The 20512-nt window shown below is 44.6% G+C and overlaps 1 protein-coding gene across 1 annotated transcript in view; it reads right to left on the bottom strand.

Moving 5' to 3' along the window:
• Positions 1–20277, bottom strand: part of smc3 (structural maintenance of chromosomes 3) — a 32143-nt gene extending 11866 nt beyond the window's left edge. Inside the window, exons 1-22 of the mRNA XM_004066330.5 lie at positions 20018–20277; positions 19451–19526; positions 19302–19340; positions 19150–19217; positions 18958–19029; positions 17580–17659; positions 17407–17485; positions 17104–17221; positions 16752–16927; positions 16486–16566; positions 14361–14525; positions 13858–13979; positions 13417–13630; positions 13160–13263; positions 11886–11985; positions 10948–11108; positions 9572–9713; positions 8743–8893; positions 8159–8311; positions 5829–5980; positions 5568–5726; positions 948–1055 (exon numbers count right to left, since the gene is read on the bottom strand). Of these exons, the coding sequence (XP_004066378.1) occupies positions 948–1055; positions 5568–5726; positions 5829–5980; positions 8159–8311; positions 8743–8893; positions 9572–9713; positions 10948–11108; positions 11886–11985; positions 13160–13263; positions 13417–13630; positions 13858–13979; positions 14361–14525; positions 16486–16566; positions 16752–16927; positions 17104–17221; positions 17407–17485; positions 17580–17659; positions 18958–19029; positions 19150–19217; positions 19302–19340; positions 19451–19526; positions 20018–20032 (2535 nt within the window). The 5' untranslated portion in view covers positions 20033–20277. The remainder of the gene's footprint in view (positions 1–947; positions 1056–5567; positions 5727–5828; positions 5981–8158; positions 8312–8742; positions 8894–9571; positions 9714–10947; positions 11109–11885; positions 11986–13159; positions 13264–13416; positions 13631–13857; positions 13980–14360; positions 14526–16485; positions 16567–16751; positions 16928–17103; positions 17222–17406; positions 17486–17579; positions 17660–18957; positions 19030–19149; positions 19218–19301; positions 19341–19450; positions 19527–20017) is intronic.
• Between the last annotated feature and the right edge of the window lie 235 nt (positions 20278–20512).

The raw sequence follows: 20512 nt of genomic DNA on the forward strand, positions 1-20512 counted from the left end.
AGTCAGGTTTGTAAATCCACTACGTCTGCAGTCCTCCTCGGATCCGAGGCTGATCTCCAGAGTCAGTTTTGGCGCCAAGCAGTGTCTCACCACTCCAGGGGTGTGGCCTCGTCAGGCTCCTCACGGTTGCTCAGCGGTACGGCAGCCTCTAGCTGGTCGCCCTAAACTGAAGCCCATGGGAGGCAAATATCTGCGGACGCAGTCGGTTAACTCAGGCGGAGGGGGGGATTGGTTACCCTAATCATTGTTTTGTGGGGTTTGAGGGAGAGCCATGCACAGTGTTCACAAGGGACCGGAGAAGCTATCGCATCCTGGACCGTATGGTTTGCTTGGAGACAAACCAGCTACTCAACTCAGAGAAGGTAATGTGGCCTCGATGATCCAGTGATCAGTTTGCCCTCTGAACAGTTAAGCTACGCTGTTACAACAAAAGCTCTCCGCTTCTCGGAGCAAGCGTGTTGGACTGAGGAGGAAAAGGTGACGACCAACTTCTATTCTAGAGTAGACGTCACCTTCTGTCTGCCAGTCGGGCCGGGGAAAAAGCTTCAGAGGAAAACGCATGGGGAGGGGCGTGTCCTCATGGTGAGATACTGAATGAATGTAGAAAGAAAACTCTCAGCATTGTTCAGTTGTCCCACAAAAGACAAAACAATACACTAAATTCTTCAGGTCCTGATACAGAATATTAGGAGGCATCACTCCACCAGGCTCTTGATTCCAGCGGCAGTAATGCCCCAGATCCATTAAGCAATCCTGCTTTGTAGTTCCCAAACATTATTCAAGATTTTTGTAGCACAATCAGTTTGAGGTCAGTCAGCACAACCAGAATTCACACAAACTGTACCGTACACAAGACGCAGCGCTGATTTTAGGAAAAATGTATTAGGTTTAAAGTTTACGTGTCCCTTTTGGTCCAAAGAATACGGTATAAAACTCTCAAAATGTACCTGCTCCACTTGATCCAGTCTCTTCCGTAAGTTCTCATTCAGATAGGTCTCCACCCGGGTCATGATCCCCTCCAACTTGATTCTCTCATTCAGAAGTTGTCTGTTGTCCTGTGAAAACAAACCAACAGTATTTGACCCTCTGATGTTTGCACAAAGCAGAAACTTCCAGACACTGACTCTAATGTGAGGATGACATAACACTGCTCTGTCACATCTATTCTCACCCAAAGTATGAATTATGTCACCAATAATCAGAGAAACAGAATTTACAAGTGGGGGGCAGTGTTATGGGGGTGGGGGCTGTTGTGCAACAACAGTAGGAGGAGAGTGGAGCGAGCAGCAATGAGTTGGGGCAATGCCAGATTCCAGGAGCGTCCCACACACAGCTGCAGCTCTCCTCCATCATCTGAATACACTAGCAGGAGCAGCAGAACCAGAACCAACAATGGGAACTTTATAACAGACGTTTTCTCTGAAACCACGGTCGGCATTGATGGATAACAATACATTTCTAAATCTGTCCCTCCTCACAGGTGCAGGACGCTCTAAGAACAAACAAAAGCTGGCCCTCTCATAGCTGAACACAAATATATTCATCACTTCTGTACTAAAAGCCAATATTCATTAGCAGTAATGAGAAGGATGAGGGGGCTGAAGGAGGATGTTATCAAGTAACTGGGTTGCACTGATTTTGTCTGGAACTGCCGTCATCAAGTTTCAACCTGTAGAGAGCAGGTAACGAAAAACATAAAACACATCGCTCAAAGACAAGACTGAACATGTGAGGAAGATCAGTAAAAAACTCACAAAACCCAAAGGCACTGCAGGGAAAAAATGACTACGGAGCAACAAAGGTGGTCACTGCGGCTATTTACGGAGCAACAAACGTGGTCACTGCGGCTCTTCACGGAGCAACAAAGGTGGTCACTGCGGCTCTTTACGGAGCAACAAAGGTGGTCACTGCGGCTCTTTACGGAGCAACAAAGGTGGTCCCTGCGGCTCTTTACGGAGCAACAAACGTGGTCACTGCGGCTCTTTACGGAGCAACAAAGGTGGTCCCTGCGGCTCTTTACGGAGCAACAAAGGTGGTCACTGCGGCTCTTTACGGAGCAACAAAGGTGGTCACTGCGGCTCTTCACAGAGCAACAAAGGTGGTCACTGCGGCTCTTTACGGAGCAACAAAGGTGGTCACTGCGGCTCTTTACGGAGCAACAAAGGTGGTCACTGCGGCTCTTTACGGAGCAACAAAGGTGGTCCCTGCGGCTCTTTACGGAGCAACAAACGTGGTCCCTGCGGCTCTTTGCGGAGCAACAAAGGTGGTCACTGCGGCTCTTTACGGAGCAACAAAGGTGGTCCCTGCGGCTCTTTACGGAGCAACAAAGGTGGTCCCTGCGGCTCTTTACGGAGCAACAAACGTGGTCACTGCGGCTCTTCACGGAGCAACAAAGGTGGTCACTGCGGCTCTTTACGGAGCAACAAAGGTGGTCACTGCGGCTATTTACGGAGCAACAAACGTGGTCACTGCGGCTCTTCACGGAGCAACAAAGGTGGTCACTGCGGCTCTTTACGGAGCAACAAAGGTGGTCACTGCGGCTCTTTACGGAGCAACAAAGGTGGTCCCTGCGGCTCTTTACGGAGCAACAAACGTGGTCACTGCGGCTCTTTACGGAGCAACAAAGGTGGTCCCTGCGGCTCTTTACGGAGCAACAAAGGTGGTCCCTGCGGCTCTTTACGGAGCAACAAAGATGGTCACTGCGGCTCTTTACGGAGCAACAAAGGTGGTCCCTGCGGCTCTTTACGGAGCAACAAAGATGGTCACTGCGGCTCTTTACGGAGCAACAAACGTGGTCACTGCGGCTCTTTACGGAGCAACAAAGGTGGTCCCTGCGGCTCTTTACGGAGCAACAAACGTGGTCACTGCGGCTCTTTACGGAGCAACAAAGGTGGTCCCTGCGGCTCTTTACGGAGCAACAAAGGTGGTCACTGCGGCTCTTTACGGAGCAACAAAGGTGGTCACTGCGGCTCTTTACGGAGCAACAAAGGTGGTCCCTGCGGCTCTTTACGGAGCAACAAAGGTGGTCCCTGCGGCTCTTTGCGGAGCAACAAAGGTGGTCCCTGCGGCTCTTTGCGGAGCAACAAAGGTGGTCCCTGCGGCTCTTTACGGAGCAACAAACGTGGTCACTGCGGCTCTTTACGGAGCAACAAAGGTGGTCACTGCGGCTCTTCACAGAGCAACAAAGGTGGTCACTGCGGCTCTTTACGGAGCAACAAAGGTGGTCACTGCGGCTCTTTACGGAGCAACAAAGGTGGTCACTGCGGCTCTTTACGGAGCAACAAAGGTGGTCCCTGCGGCTCTTTACGGAGCAACAAAGGTGGTCACTGCGGCTCTTTGCGGAGCAACAAAGGTGGTCCCTGCGGCTCTTTACGGAGCAACAAACGTGGTCACTGCGGCTCTTTACGGAGCAACAAAGGTGGTCCCTGCGGCTCTCTACGGAGCAACAAACGTGGTCACTGCGGCTCTTTACGGAGCAACAAAGGTGGTCACTGCGGCTCTTTACGGAGCAACAAAGGTGGTCCCTGCGGCTCTTTGCGGAGCAACAAAGGTGGTCACTGCGGCTCTTTACAGAGCAACAAACGTGGTCACTGCGGCTCTTTGCGGAGCAACAAAGGTGGTCACTGCGGCATTTTAAGGAGCAACAAAGGTGGTCCCTGCGGCTCTTTACGGAGCAACAAACGTGGTCACTGCGGCTCTTTACGGAGCAACAAAGGTGGTCCCTGCGGCTCTTTGCGGAGCAACAAAGGTGGTCACTGCGGCTCTTTGCGGAGCAACAAAGGTGGTCCCTGCGGCTCTTTACGGAGCAACAAACGTGGTCACTGCGGCTCTTTACGGAGCAACAAAGGTGGTCCCTGCGGCTCTTTACGGAGCAACAAACGTGGTCACTGCGGCTCTTTACGGAGCAACAAAGGTGGTCACTGCGGCTCTTTACGGAGCAACAAACGTGGTCCCTGCGGCTCTTTGCGGAGCAACAAAGGTGGTCACTGCGGCTCTTTACGGAGCAACAAACGTGGTCACTGCGGCTCTTTACAGAGCAACAAACGTGGTCACTGCGGCTCTTTGCGGAGCAACAAAGGTGGTCCCTGCGGCTCTTCACGGAGCAACAAAGGTGGTCACTGCAGCTCTTTACGGAGCAACAAACGTGGTCACTGCGGCTCTTCACAGAGCAACAAACGTGGTCACTGCGGCTCTTTACGGAGCAACAAACGTGGTCACTGCGGCTCTTCACGGAGCAACAAAGGTGGTCACTGCAGCTCTTTACGGAGCTAACGTTTAATCCCCAGATGTTTCAATATTGCTAAAGTCCCACTCCGGTCAACTTTGATCCATTTTCAAAGCGCTCCCAGGGGTCTTTTCATTATGATGAAGCCGTTTTCAGCTAGAATTAAAAACCTGTCGGTTTCTAGGACATAGTTTCTGCAGAGTGGCAGATGTTCATCAAAAATTATCCTCTCCTTTTGTGGGCGAGACTGTAGTGATGGAGAAACCCCACCCACTCTTCCCCTCTCTGTTGCTGAGAGCTCTCTGTTTACACTCTCCCACTAGCTTTCAGCCCCTCGAACCCCAATCTGACATTATGGGGAGTAATATTGGGATTATCCAGCTGTACAGCAATGAGCCAGATAGCAGCTGTTGAAACACAGTCAACTATTCATTCATTCATTCATCTTCTTCCATTGTCCCTTTCGGGTCATGGGGCTGCTGGAGCCTATCCTGGCCACTTATGGGCGAAGGCGGGGGACATCCTGGACAGATCGCCAGTCCGTCGCAGGGTCACACGTATCACACGCCCATTCACTCTCACATTTACACCTTTGGACAATTTGGAGTGACCAATTAACCTATGAAGCATGTTATTGGACGGGAGGAAGCCGGAGACCCAGGAGAAAACCCACGCGTACACGGGGAAAACACGCAAAGTCAACTAATCCTGCATTAAAAATAAGAAACCTACATTAATTTGAGGAAGCATTCCCTCTCCAGTCTCCCACTGTCAATAAACTGAGACACTGTTTTCTCTCTGGTTTCTACCAGTTCCAGTTAAAAGTCCAGTTCTTCTCGGGCCACACAGAACCCGTTTCATGGGCGTACTGGCTGGAGGAGCAGCTCGCTTCAAATACGCCCCCTCTGGACTGTCGGTGAAGTGATGAGCATTTTCTAAAGCGGCCTCATTATATCTGATGCTCATAAGTCAATATTAGTGCACCTGTTAGCGAGACAGTATTTTACGGAGGGAAAGAGTCTGGAGTGCGAACCCAGTAGGCTGAGGTAACTTTCTCGGTGGATTCAGTTTGAACAAAGTGCAACATAAAACAGAACAATTTGAACAGCCAGTTTAGAGCTTTTAAAGGACTTGTTGAGACCCCACTGGAACCCTGGAGACCATGTCTGCCGCTCACAGACTGGGCTACTATATCACAGAGCGCTGCGGTCTAAATCCCCAAAACTGCAGGCTCTCCATCATCGCCAAACACGACGGTTGTTCCTGAAAAAGTCTGGTGGTCATTTTTCTCAAGACCTTCAATGAACGTAAGACACAGACGTGGACGGTTGCATCTGCAGACCTGTTGTAACTGTCGAATCTCATCGTTCAGGTCGTCTACACGCCTCTGGTCCTCAAGACTGAGCTGAGAGAGGAGATCTGTACCCAGTTCAGCCTTCAAGGACTCCCTGGTGGACTCCATGGCATGAAGGCTGGCCTCCAGACTTTGGAGACTGCGTTGCTGCAGAAGGACAGGAATGATGAGTAGCACGAACATGACAAAACAAAGCAACAATGTGCATGTTGACCAAAAGTTTCACTAAGAATAAATGAAGGAAACAACCTTGGGCATAAATGTCTTCTCTGACTGCTGCCTCTTCTCCTTCAGCATCTTCATTTCAGACAGAATACTGTCTCTGGATGCCTTAAACTTCCTCTGCTGGGTCTCGATCTGCTGCATCTGATTCATCAGCTGGTCAATCTCGTTGTTGATGCGTGGAGCAACGGTTAAGGAGAACGACGGATGTGACTGTACCAGCTCCCCCTTAATGCGCCTCCATGGTTCTAATGGCTTACTGGTTTTTCCAGCCTCTACGTCATGTGAAGCAGACAGCTCCTCAAACACGTCCCTGAAGTCTTTCTCCACATCACTCCTACAAATAAAACCATCTCCACAGAGGAAAAATAATGACCAAAACAAACACTAACAACACAAATGTGACAAGCAGCAAAAACACAGAAGGCCTCCTTTTGTCCTCCTTGTTTTTCTAATTAAATGTTAATGAAACCAGCAGACCAGAAGCAACTTCTGTAAAGCAATTATGACCAAATAAATCCCATCTAAGAAGAGTCACGATGCAAAATAACAACAAATAAAAACATGTGATTTCAATCATCTCCAGTCATTCACAGTAACAATGCTTACAACTGTTATGGATAGAGTCAAACCTGATTAGCTGAAAATAGGGAGGATAGTCTCAATCGCCCGTTTATCAACAGGACAGCTGAGTCCTGTGAGCAAGAGGGCTGAATGTTCTGTCAGACTCAACATGACTAGAAAAGACCTTCTATCACTACGTCCTGATTGACATACAGAAAACCAGGTTGAACGGTTTCTTTCCTCTGACGCTCAGTTAAAGAGAAAACCCCACCACACATGCAGAAACCCAAATGAAACCCTCTCTGATCCCCTTGTTTTTTCCTTCAGGAGCTGTCCTGAAATGAGTCATGGTTCTGGCAGATATGGCCCAGGACACACTAATCCTTCTTGACCTGCTTAAGCCTTCTTCCTGCTGGCTTGGAGGCAGCGACATAACTCCAGTGGATGTAATCCCTGTTCAAAATAAAGCTTCCGCTGAGAGAAATCACCCCAGTGATGACGCTCTGCCTTCTATACTCATGAGCTTCCATGGAAGATACCGCCACACGCCACAAACGCAAACGCTGGGACAACTTTCCTTTTCTGCAAATTCCATTTCTCTAACCTGGAGCTAAAGACTTTATATTTTACTAATAGGACTTGTCATCCAAAACCTAAAACACAGAGCAAGTTTTTTGTTGTTGTTAAAAACAGCCTAAATTTTACAGCCAAATATGCAAATGTGACTGTTTGGTGGTCTGTATGCAACAATATAAAACCCAACTGCAGAGTACGACCTTCACAGCAGTTTTCCTCAGTGCATTAAGTGTGTACTTCTCTGTGTGTCGTTTGCCATCGCTCTTTTAGCTCCAACAGCCACATAAACAGACGCCCCCCTCCCCTCAAGAAATTACCAAATCACTAATTGCCCCACCCCAGGGACCAGAGCAGCAGAACTAGTGCTAGCTGCTAGCTCATGCTGAGAACAATGGAGATATTGATGGAGTGGAGACAAATGTTTGAAGCAAATGGTAAATGGCATATGCTTATAAAGCACTTTCTACCTTCTTTCGAAGGCCCAAAGCACTTTACAGTCACAGTCCCATTCACCCATGCACACACACATTCACACACTGAAGACGTGCCCCCGGCACACACATCTGCAGGGTGGAGTTTGCTGTCAAACACAATGAAAGAGGTGTCTGCAGCTTTGCTACACGTCCAACATGAGCAGCATCTCCAGCGTCACCATCCAGTTGTGCCGCAGCGTTAAAGCGGGAGAACCGAGCTGGAAACACGAGCCAAAGAACGGCGGTCTATCACGGAGGCCTCCTAGCAACACAGAGTGCAACTGTTTTCTTCATTATACCTTTGTTTGGTAAGTACTGAAGTACCAGGTACTTCTATACTGAAGTACAAGTATTGATGTTTACAGTAAGTACAAATGTTCGGTGTAATGCTTTTCTACATATAGTCAGTGCTAAGAGTTATGCACAATTCTACCTCTTGACAAGTAAAAATGTTCATTTGTAAAAAAGGGAACATTTTTGGTTCTTTTGTACAGAAATGATTTGCTGCTCAGGAAAAACGTTGCTAAATCTATAAGAATTATTAGTGAATGCACAGAGCCCATTAGAAGTTAAAGAAGAGGTTTGTGAGTTAGCAGGAACTTCATTTAAAATGACTACACAGATGTTTGCCGGTCTGCCTGAAACAAACACTGACTGTAACTCAGAGCAGTGGACGTCACACCAGTGCAGGTGAATGCTCGTTAGGTGTGAACGGGCTTCGGACTGCCCTTTCATAAAGGATATGTTCGATGTTCCTGCGCAGGTTTTCATTCAGCTTGGCTTCCAGCTCAGTCAGCTCCTCCTCAGCCTTCCTCATGTCTTTCTGGAGCTCTAGGCGAGACTTTCTCGTATCGTAGTAGCCTCCAGTCAGAGCGCCACGGTGGCTGACCTGATCACCTAGAGGCAAATCACATTTGTAAAGAAGCAGAAGCGCCATAAAACCATCTTCAGATCACTTTTTCACATGACTGCTCGCCTCACACCAGAGTTTATCTGCTTTTAAAGCTCTTCTGAATCAGAAAATACATGTATTTTTCTGTCTGGCCTAAAACATGGACGTCTCAGATCCCTTGTAGGTGAATCAAGATGGTTTTCACATACAAATTGAAAACCGAGGGACTGTGAAGCCCACCAAAGAGCAGAGGTTAAAAAAGACAAGAGTTATAAAGATCAGCGGTTGGAAGGAAGAAAAAGAATGAAGCAAAAGCACGACCGTGCAGAATCACGATTGGCAAAACGGTTGAAAAAACGGTCTCTATCTCAAGACAAAACTGAAGCCTTTAGCATCCATTAATGTGTGAGAAGAATAAAGTGCACGGAAAGCTCACCCTCCAGAGTGATACAGTCCATGGTGAAAGCTCGGGCTAGCTGGGTGGAAACTTCCATGCTGCGACAAATTAGGGTCTTTCCAAACACATGCTTGAAGGCCTTGTCAAAGTTGGGGCTGTAGCGCAGCTTGCTGATCATGGGGATGGCATCCTTTAGGAACAGAAATGTTCAGATTAAAACACATTTATACCTTAAGGTCTAAAGGTAAGCAATGAATCGACCAAGTCCTACACAACATTATTATAGCATCCAACTAGAGGTGCAACCATTCATTTCAACGACGACTCGGTTCATATCGTAGTAATTTGAGGTGATGATACATTTCACAGTCGATTTGGCTTCATGCTGTCATTCTTGGATTTCTTCCAGATCATCAAGTTAAATGAAATCTGTGTCCAAACCAACAAGTAAACTAGAATGAATGTCAAATCCATTCACATGTTAGTTTCCTAAAGTTCACCACTGTTGTTTTTCCACATCCAAAGAATCCAAAGGGAACATTCTTAGAACATTCTAGACACTGGATGGTCACATGACTTTATTCACAGTCTGTCTACACATTGGACTGGAATGATGGTCAGTTTTTGCTGACATCACACGTGTGCTGATGGCTGTGAGGCACATAGCTTTTAGTAAAAAAATCTACCGTCCCTCAATCCAGATGGTATTTTCCAGATTAGATTTGATTAACAACTTGCCTCATACAGATCGATCTGGTTGGATAAATCGATTCACTGATTGATCCTAACAACCCTAGTTCCAACACAGCAGTCAGTTATCCCCACTTCCAGGTAAAGTCCAAATGAAGCTTTGCTGAAGGGTTCTTACATTGGTTTCTGGGTAGGCCGTGTCCCTGACATCCAGCTTGCTCAGTGGAAGGAACGTGACTTCTCCAGGCAAGTTCATTTTGTTGAACTCCATCAGTATTTTGGTGCTGACTTCATCTGTTTCTACGATGTGGTAAAACAACCTGAAATGCATGAGATCTCTTTTTTATTTATAGTTGTCACTATATGTAAAGAGATATCTGAAACAACAACAAAAATAAAAATGACCGTCTATCTAATCCAGCTGTACAGTAGTAGATAAAAAGGTCATAACCCTTACAGTTTACCACATATAGTCTTCCCTCAGTATATCGCGCTTCACCTTTTTATTTTACAGCACCTGGTATGTTCTGCATCCTGATTGGCTGCTGACCTCGTCTGTGCCATATCTCCTGTACAGAATGGGTTCAGTTTGCCAAATCTACATAAACCCTCATCGCAATCAGATCTTTGTTTCCATTCTATAATACTGGGCTTATTTTCCTATGAAGGTTTGAACTTTGAGAGAAAAGCGGGAAAATGCTCAGGTCTGTCTGAGAAAAGTGTAGAAAGTGTGTAGTGAGGAGTTTTACAGCCTTAAACACCTAGAATCCATGGTGACATTAGTGTAACATCAGAAAGTCTTCTGTGGTCCACTTGGTCTACATCCAACAGAATTTTCCTTTAAGGGGAAATGGTTCTATATCCCCATCAGGGTTTATTTCTAGAATGTAACCCTCGCGATGAATGAGGGAACACTGCACTGGCATTACACAGAGGAGCAAATTAACGTGAATTCGGTAAATTCATTTAGACAAAGATGTCAAGACCTCCACTTTTGTGTACATCCGATGTACCATGAAGTCCCAAAGCAACCAAACGAATACCAAAAACGGCGGTTTCCCTAAATCTAAACACCACAGACAGACAAAAATGCAAACAAGGACACAGATTGAACAAAGCAGCCTTCAATTCAACAAGCTGCTATTTCGTTGAGAAGCCATCTGCCGAACGATTGCTCATGGGTTCAAATTCTAGTCAGAGTGCCTTTGGGCAGAACACTTGGACCCACATTGCCCTCAACAGTAAGAGACATGTAAGCTGATATCCATCGAAACACCAACTATGTGTTTACTGTAAATGTTTAAATCCCCTCTGAAATGCCCCACAAATCTTAATATTTCCATTGTAGATTATTTACATCCCCACTGAGGTTTAAGATTCAGTTTAGATAAGGTGAGAAAGCAAATTGCCAGTTTATGGTCCTCCAAAACACTCTTTGTTTAGCTTGACTAAAGTGGAACACAAAGTTTGGTGGTTAGCTGCTTTTAAAATACTTCTGCAGAGTTAAATTACAGCCAACGCAACAAGTACAGCCGAATAAAAAGAAATGATCACCTTGTTCCAGCAGTCACCTCCACACAAGTGTAGAAAGCAGGCTCACACTCAAAGTTATTCATGACAATGCCATGGTAACCATTGATGACATGCTGGTTGATGCCCTTCCTCCGAAAGTGTTCCAGGACTTTATTGATGCTGTCAATGCCGTTCAGAATGGCCTGCGTGGGGAAAACATAATAATAAGGTCTTCTTTGAAACCAACCCGTGACCCCGAAAGGGATTCAGCAGCTTAAGAAAATGGATGGATCCAAAACCAAAGCATATGACGCCTAAAACTCAAGTTGAAAATGACTCAATCTTTTCCTTTTACTGCCTGCACTCCATGATTTTGTTCTGTGTAAACTGCATGTGTGCGCCAAAGTAGTTGATTTATGGGAGGCCTTTTCCTCAACAGACAATGTAAGCAACTGTTGCTGTCAACATTGTGGAACCGTAAAATGAAGCATTTGCTGCAAATCTAAAAGATGGGGTTAGGTAGATCAAAGAGAGCAGAAAAAGCCTGATGAGCCGGGCTAACGACACAAAAAACGACGGTAAAACGTTTCACTTCAGAGGACATTATCCAGAGATGACATTCGATTGATGTATACACTCGGAAGAGTGGTCTAGATGAGGCAGGGAGGGTGAGTCATATATAAATTTAGCCAGCTATCACAAGGAGGGGGCCATATGAATGATATGCCTGCCCTGACAGCCCAGTGACTCACAAAATGGGTCTTTTGTGTGATCATAAAGTGGACTCACTTACAAAGTGAGGCTCTTTGCTTAGAATTTATCCTCTTTGGTCCAGTCTCACTCTCAAAGTACTGCAGAAACTAGGTCCAAAGCTGAACTGACATGAGCAAACACAGCGATGATGTCCCTGCAGAGCTGTTGACCACACCTTTACCTTATTCTAAGTCAATAATTATGCAGTGGAGCGTGGCGACACAGACCTTGCCAGTGGCGGCTCGGAGGAGCTGCTGCTTCTTCTCCAGATCCTCCCGTTTGGCTGCCAGGGCCTGCTGCTCCGCATTCTCTTCACGCCACAGGTAGCTGGACAGACACGAGCGCGCACACACGGTTACATCAGGTCACTAAAAAGACCAAAGACGCACGGCAGCCATGACACTAACAAAATATCCCCATCTAAAAACACAGGCAAGAAAGGATTTGATCAGAATTCTGTCCAAAATGAATCATGCATGGAAGCTAAAGAGAGGAGGGGAGATGCTACCCTCTTCTATTAAAACTGCATAGAATCTCACACTGAGGTCAGTACAGACATTTATGGTTAACAATATATAAACCAGAGTTGAAGATGCAACTCAGCTTTCTAGTTTTTAAGGTATTGAAATGAATATCCATCTTTAAACTAGAAGGAGCTGCATTTCCAGAAGAAAAAGCAGGTTTGAATGCTGTATTGCTGAATGAAAATGAAACTTAAAAGGAAAATAATTGGAGAAAAAAAATAAAGAAAGAATGATCAAAGTTGACCATAAATAAAGTGAAAACAGCACAATAACAAAATAGATATTTCTGTGAAAAATGCCAGAATCGGGAATCGAACCAGCGAGCTTCTGCACCAAGGATTCCCCATTTATTTCAATGGAGGCAAAAATCCTGGAATATCTGGAAAAGTTTAGGGGTTTGAAGGAGCAAAAGTCATAGCTGGAAAAAGCTGAAAGAGTTGAACATTTGAAAAGTTGAATGGATAATATAGCTGAAATATTGTAGGAGGAGTTAAGCTACAAAAAGTGGAGGAAGTCACTAGAATAAAGAAAGAGAAACAGGAAAACATTTGGATGAATACTTTATAGCATTCAACCAATTACCAATGCATCCATTATTATGCTCTCACTGAAATCTAAATGGTCAAACAGTAACTAAACAAAAACACGGTGTGTATTTCTTTTTTAGAACTAAACACAAATGTGTGAAATCCATCTGAAATCAAAGGTAAATTTGCTCAAAAAATCCTTTAAATGTGTTTTTTCAGGACATTCCTTGATGCCATTTATTGATCAAAACTGCAAACAGACACCAAATGCCAGACCGATTGTTGCACTAAGCCTCAGTGTGACACACAACCAAACAGTTGGTAATAAACAGAACAACAGCCTCGTGGTGGGTTCTGAGCAATGTTCTGAAGAACAAAGAAGACGGGAGAGAAGGTCTCAGCCTCACTGAGACCAGCCGTTACAAAACACAATGTTAGAGGAAACCTTACTTTCTTTCACTCTGGAGTTCATCTTTCTTGTTTTTCACCTCGTAATACTTCTTGTCCAGCTCTTCAACACGAGTTTTAACCTCATTTAAATCTTGGTCAAGTTTCTAAAGACAGAATGAAAATGGGTTAAAATAATCCATTGACTGCAGGTGCAGGTAAGCATGAAAAAGCTGGCCTTTTGAATGACGCCCATTTTAGCCCTATTCCACAGTCATTAATCAAGCTCTGAACACTGGAGGAGTTTTCAAGAGTCTCACATTGTACTGCTCCAGGTTCTTCTCTTTGTTAGCCTCTGTGTCCTCCAGGTCTTTGTGGATGGCTGCGATCTGCCTCTTTTTATCGTTGATGGCCTGGTCCAGAGACTTCAGCTCTTTCTTGATCCACTTGTCTCTCTCCTCCTTGGAGGTGAACTGACTGCCACGGCCCTGCTTGGCATACAGGTCGGTCCTCTCCTGCGTGGCCTGGGCGAGTCTGGGCAGGAAGTTCGTTACAGTTTAGGAAGGCATCAACCTTTTACCATTATGAAACAGAAACCTTGTGAATTTCACAGGAGCATTTGCCACTTTAAAACCCATAAATAGAATGAACAACAGAGAACTCTTCACTTGTTTGACTCAATTCTTCAAAACTAAAAGGCCTTTGAACCAGTTTGATCTGCTTGGGGTGTCCCTCTGGATGAGCGGCTGACCCATCTTTACCTGGAAATGCCCCGCTCCTCTTTCTCCTTCACCATGTTGAATTTAGGTTCAGTCTCCTGCAGCTCCTTTTGCTTCTCTTCGATTTTTTCCAGAAGCTTCTGACGCTCCTTCAGCAGGCGTTTCTGAACGGGAAAGAGCAATTTAGAGAACTTATCACTGAGTGTCATGGACTGAAGCTACTGTGCTGTGTGGCTGAGGCGTGTGGGGCCAGAGTCCTGGGGAGGGAACAAAGTAAAAACAAGTTGCACTTTCTTTTTGTTGGTTTTCTTCAACAGTTTGCTAAAGTTTGTGTGGAAAAAACAAAATGTCTCAGTAAAATGTAGCTCTTCAGCAAGTGTCTGAGTATAGTACATACATACATACATACATATATACATATATACATATATATAGTGAATTCCAAGCCCAAGTGTGCATTCGCGCCTTGGGACAACCTGGAATGCTGGACAGTTTCTGCTCCAGCATCACGTGTGCAGTGTGACGCACTTGGGAAGCTTCCGTACCCTCTGTTCGCTGTTGCCTGCCAGCTCGTCCTGCAGGTCCTTGGCCTTCAGCTCCAGCTTGGTCCTCTGCTTGATCTGCTCCTGGCGCTCTGCCGACAGTTGCTCTCGCTCCTCCTTCATGGCAGAGATCTTGGACTTCAGCTCCCGCACAACACGCTCCGTTTCCTAGGTAAAAGAAATGAGGTGCTTTCTGAGGACCACTCAAGCAACACGCAGAACAGAAACAACTGCATTAACATTAATGTTCAAAATGCTTAAACTCTGTATATAAAGAAACATGACACAGTCTGTTCAAAGGTTCGGAACACCATTAAGTTTCCCGTTTGTATTTCTGTGTTGTGGCTTGTTGTACAAAGCAGATCCAGTTCCAAACAGAAATTGTGGACCAAACGGTTAGCTGAACAGAATACAGTCTTCCTGCTGAAGAAATGATGTTTCCTGCAAAATCCTGCATTAATGTGTGATACTTGCAGTTTTCTCTGCTCTTATTCTTCATTTGAAACCAGCTCTGTGGGGTTTGTGGGGAAGCTATGTATCTTTACCATCTTGTTCTTCAGGCATCGGGCAGTTCTGGCGCAGCTGGGATTTTTGTTTCTCTATCTTGTAGGATGAAGCCCTGGCTGAACAGCTAGATGCACACCAGAGTCATGTGTCTGCCACTGCAGAATGCTGGCGCAGCCATGTTTGTTTAGGGAGCCTCTCAAGCTGTAACTGCCCCCTGGACACAGCAAAACAGCCCCATGCAGCTGTACAGCTGTTCAGCTGCAGCGCCTAAAGGTTTGATGCCGCCGGCGTTCCAGCACTGCTTTAATGCAGACAGAAGAGGTTGAAGGGGATCAAACCTGTGTGGAAATGATGTCCAAGGCTTAGTCAACCTCTGTTGGACATTAACCATTTTAAATTGTTTGTCTATTTCCAGTTCCATAGAATGGGCTTTTCTTTGTATAACTGAAATGTTTAGTGTTTTCTTTTCTTTTTCTTTTTTTACTTCTGGCAATTCATGTGTTCATAATCTGACTACTATAGTTGGTATGTAAGAAATAAGCTAAACATCGTTAGATGTAAACATTTACATCTCTTCAAAATTCATCTGCAGAGGATATTTTCCATTTGGACATAAACAAATTAACAAAATAAACTTGTGAAAATGTTTTTCTTCTAATCATGAATTTGTATGCACTTTGAAAAAAGATTTATTAGTGAAACACAACTGTAGTCTAAAATGTATTTGCATGAACAACAAACCCAAACCAACACAGACTGAAGGTGCAGCACTGACAGCTGTACAGTTTGTTTGTAAAGGGTCTGTTCATGCTATTCTAAAGCTTTTTACAGCAAACATTATCCGTGTTTATGATCATATATTAACTTTGGCACACAAAAGAACGTATGTTTCTAATTCGATATTATTTTCCTGAGCTTTTTAAAAACCCGGAGGTAAGACGACTCGATCTCTGAGGCTCCGCCTTTCTCTCCTTGTGGGTGCCGCCTATTTCATGACATCATCCTAAAGTCGGCTTTGGCAGCACGTCTACGTTTCTCCCACAAAAACAAACAACATCTAAACTTTTGCAAAGATGGACGTTCATATTGTTCATAGAAAATAAAAGCGTTCAGCTCATCACTGAGAAAGTGGGCGTGTCTGTTGGGGCGGGGCTGGCAGTGCAGACTCTTCCTGGAAGGGGGCGGTTCCTCACTTTGTGATGTCACAATGAGAGAACCCACTAGTTTTTGTGGATTGGGAGGGGCTGGTGCCCAGAGGGCAGCTATTTTTTTATTTTCTTCTCCGCATTTGACCCACCCCCTTGGGGAGCGGTGAGCTGCAGCTGAACTGCGCTCGGGAGGCAGTAGCATTAAGGGTCTTGCCTAAGGACCCTCACTGGGTGATGTTCGCCATTGATATGGTAATTGCCCCCAGTACCATTGCTCATTCCCCTCCGGGAATCGAACCCTGGTTTCCTGCATGGTAGCTTCCCACCTTACCAACCAAGCTACATTCAGAAATGTGTGAATGGATCAAAATACCACTTTGGATTGTTTTTAGTGAGGAATGAACATTAACAACACTTAAAAGGTCAAAAAATTAGATTTTGCACGATATCGGCCCTTTAATGTTTTTAAATACCTCCACTTTGTCTCTAGCATCTTGCTGGGCATCCCGCAGTTGTCTGGATTTGTCTCCACAGGTCTCTCTCTTGCTGGACAACTGGAAAAAACACAATGGAAAGTATAGAGGATGTACCAAAAACACCCTAAATAAAACTAATCTACATATCTAAACTTTGTGTTGTCTGTCATGTGTGGAACACTCCGGTTTTGAGGAGGAAACTGCTTTTTGTCTCCTGATCCTAACCGCCTTTCACCAGGTTTTGTGTGTTCTGTTCTGGTTACCTCGTCCAGTTTGGCGCGGGTTTCATTCAGCTCCTGGTTGTAAATGGTGTACTCCAGAGCTCTCCTCATCTTGTCCCACTTCTGGTACTGGGCCAGCTCTTCCTTCTCATCTTCCAGAGTGTGAAGACGCTCCTCGATGTACTTCAACAACTCATTGATCTTTTCTCGCTTGCCCTCTGGAAAACACACAATGGTTTTTTTAAGACAGAACTTTTTCTACAGTGTGACACTAAAGAAGTAGAAACTGTAGAAAATTAGCCAATGTAGAAAAATGAATGTGCAAACTAAAGTGAATTCTAGCATGTTTAATGGATTTATTAGGTCTTGATGAACTGCATTACGAAGCTTTCACCTGTTTCCTTCATGAGAGAAATGCTCTCCTCCTTTCGTTCATCATACACCCGTGTTCCCGCCACTTCTCTCAGGAGCTTCAGCCGCTGGGAGTCAGGTGCTGTGGCCATCTGATTAATCTTTATGAAATAAAGATAAAGATGGAAATGTAACATTTTTGAAAACGACAAAGGCTTCAAATGAAACTAAAAGGCCATCTACCCTAATATGGCAGAGAGTTCCTGAAAGGGTTGGTGAGCAGGAAACGTCATGGGGGAGTATTTTGGATTGAAGAACTGTGAAGTTGCTATTACATCTTTCTCACCTTTCCCTGTTTGACGATGTAGTATGGGTTACTGCGAGAGAAACCGGCGCTTTCCAGAAGGTTCATGACGTCGTTCTTACTGCAACAACAGCATGTGGAAGACGTTTAATCCTACATTTGTCATTCTCTGTGATAACAGGGACAGAAGCAGTCACAGCTCAGCAAGAACTCACGTCACCATCTTCTTGTCCAAGAAATATTGGTCCTTCTTTGCACCAATGACACGACGAAGAGAGACTTCCTCTTTGTCAATCTGAAAGGACAAAATTCTCACTTGGTCTGTGATCAACAAAGCTATAATTCAGCTTTAATGTTTGTGAATCCCTTTCATGTTAGGAGCAGTACAACAATATGTAAGTGGCAGAACCGATTCTGAAAGTTGTTCCACTAAAAAATGAAAGATCAGCGATGATCATCATTAACAAGATATAAAGACAAATAAATAAGACCATTAAGGGGCCACAGGTGGAGGCAGGTTGCCAGTATTTTAAAGTTTCTATATATTGTTCTAATAAGTAATCTGAGTAATAACGAGAGCTTCTTAAAGACCCACTGCGATGAAAATGGTGTTTTTAGAATGTTCTTGTGGTATATTTCTGATGACGGGGACATTCATAAAGAAAATTAGGACTAAAACTGCATTTCTGAGTCTTTTATTCTCATCGTTGTGAATCCGGGGAGCAGACGAAGAAATGCAGTTGTAAAAGGATTGTATTTGTGACGTAGAAAATACGCTGGGCGGGGCCACAAACTCCCTGCTCTGAGCAATGGGGAAGGTAGGGAAGGGGGGGTGCTCCACCCAAACAGTCCCACCCACAATTTAGAGGTGAATTTCTAATGAACTCCTGCCGCTCTGCAGAAACTATGACGTACAAAACAACAGAGGTTTTTTGCCTAAAGAATGCATCATCATAATAAAAAGACCACGAGAACGCTTTGAAAACAGATCAGATGATGATCAGAGTGGGACTTTACAGACGTAACAGGCCTGTGAGCTGTTAAATAATGCAAACCTGGAAAAGCAAAGTTACTTCCCAAAGTACTGAGGTTAACTTTAGTTATTGATCAAATACTTATTTTCTGCTCCATTGTACAAATAAAATCTGTAAAAATTAAACAATGTGGTTTCCTGGATTATTTATTCTGTCTCACACAGTTAAACTGCGTCTATGACGAATGATACAGATCCAAAGTCTATTTTTATGTGGGACAGCTTGCAGAATCTGTGACTGACAAATACTTTGGTGCTGCTTTTAAATATTTCTATGGTTACTCACTGCAGGTGTCACAAACACTAAAATACATCAATCATATATTTGGATCAACAGGTAACATTCTACTTTCTTTAGGTCTGTATGTCTACATTTAGAAAAAATGTTGGTGACTGAAGGCAGACCTGCACCAAACTCTGAACAGCCCATAAAAACAAATCTTTTTTTTCTTTGAAAACCAGCTTTTAAAGCAAAAACTGATCGACTGGAATGTTAAAAGTTCCAAAGTTTAAAAATACAAAATGTAAACGAAATAGAACGGATGAAAAGGCTTTCCTACCGGCAGCCGGTTATCAGAGTTGTCAAAAATAATTTCCACAAAAGCTGATATGACGCGTGGACCAGTTCCTTCCTGCAACGGGGAGAACGGCCATGAGAGAGAAAACAAACAAAGCAAGAATGACTCCATTAACATGCAAAAAAAAAGGTTGGTCAGAAATCATCTGGTGGTAAAATTCGACATCATACTTACATGCAGAAGGGCCAGACGCTGTTCAGGCCGCAGATGACTGAATTCATCACTGAGGACGAACTGGATGGCTAGGGCGGGGGGCAAAAAGGTTTGGATTTAGCTACAATGGAAAGATTTAAACTAACTAAACTTTGTAAATGAAGCCCACATACCATAGAAAAAGTTACTTTTTCCAGACCCATTTCTTCCAACTGAAAATCAAACAGAGAGAGAGAGAGAACCATGTTTTAGAGAAAGACAAATATACTCACATGGGAAAATCATGTGTTCCAAAACTCATCATGATGAAGCACAGACTCACCGATGACGTTGTGCTTTGGGCTGAATGGATCAACAACAGTTTGGTCCCGGTAACTTCGGAACCCCTGAATGATGACCTGCACCAGACCACAGCAGTTACCACCCACATATGCCGTAGTATGTATGATACATGCCGTCAAAAGGCCTCGGCTAGCCGGGATCGGCTAGCGATGGATTCATCGGCTAATGCTAAATCTATCATTTAAAACTTGTGAGCTATTCCAGACAGAGGGCGAGTTTATGTACGGTATGAGGGGAACAATATGCATTAAAAACGTGGGCGCAATGTTATTTTGTTCGGCTTAATTCACGCATGGATTCAATTCCGCGCTAACAAAAATTAGCATTAGCTTAGCTTCGGCAAGGGGGGCGTCCAGTCCTATTTAAATACTAAAAGTTCCGTCTGAGTGCATTTAATGGGCTTGCTTGATTAAGAAAATAAATATCTACATTATTAAAGACTACAGACCGGGAGTATAAAGATGTTTTGTGTTCCCTGCGCCTTGTTGCCAGACCAGGGAAAGTAAGCAGCAGCACTGCAGAGACAAAAACCCAGTGGATGACTTACCTGTTTGATATACATGGCTGCCTAAACACGGCGTCTCCTTGGAAAAACGCTGGAGATTAAACTCCTCTCCACCAAACCCAAGATTCCGGTAATCTTACTAATCAAATGTTACAAGATAAACGTTTGTATTCAACTAAAATGAAACGAATTCACCAAAACAGAACAACATGGAAAATGGCGGCGGGGGCGGGATGGAAAGGCCTGTTCCATTATGTCAAAATAGGGTTGTGGTAAAGATGTTAGGCTGAATTCGAGGACCTGGACAAACCCGAGCAGTAGCATGAATGTCTATATAATTTTTTTCTTTGAAATATGTACATTTTTTTTTCTGTGTGAACTGTTAAACGTGTGAAACGTGTAAATCTTTTTCCCGTCACAGTTGGTACATTCTGCCTCTGACGTTCTGGGCGCCAAAGCGCAGCTTCGCGCTGACGCTTCCTCCTGATTCAAGCATAACTACCGTAGACGATGTCCGTTCAGCCGGTAACTGTCAAC

This window comes from Oryzias latipes, chromosome 1 (assembly GCF_053564925.1).
Source record: "Oryzias latipes strain Hd-rR chromosome 1, Olatipes_Hd-rR_3.1".
Taxonomy (NCBI): domain Eukaryota; kingdom Metazoa; phylum Chordata; class Actinopteri; order Beloniformes; family Adrianichthyidae; genus Oryzias; species Oryzias latipes.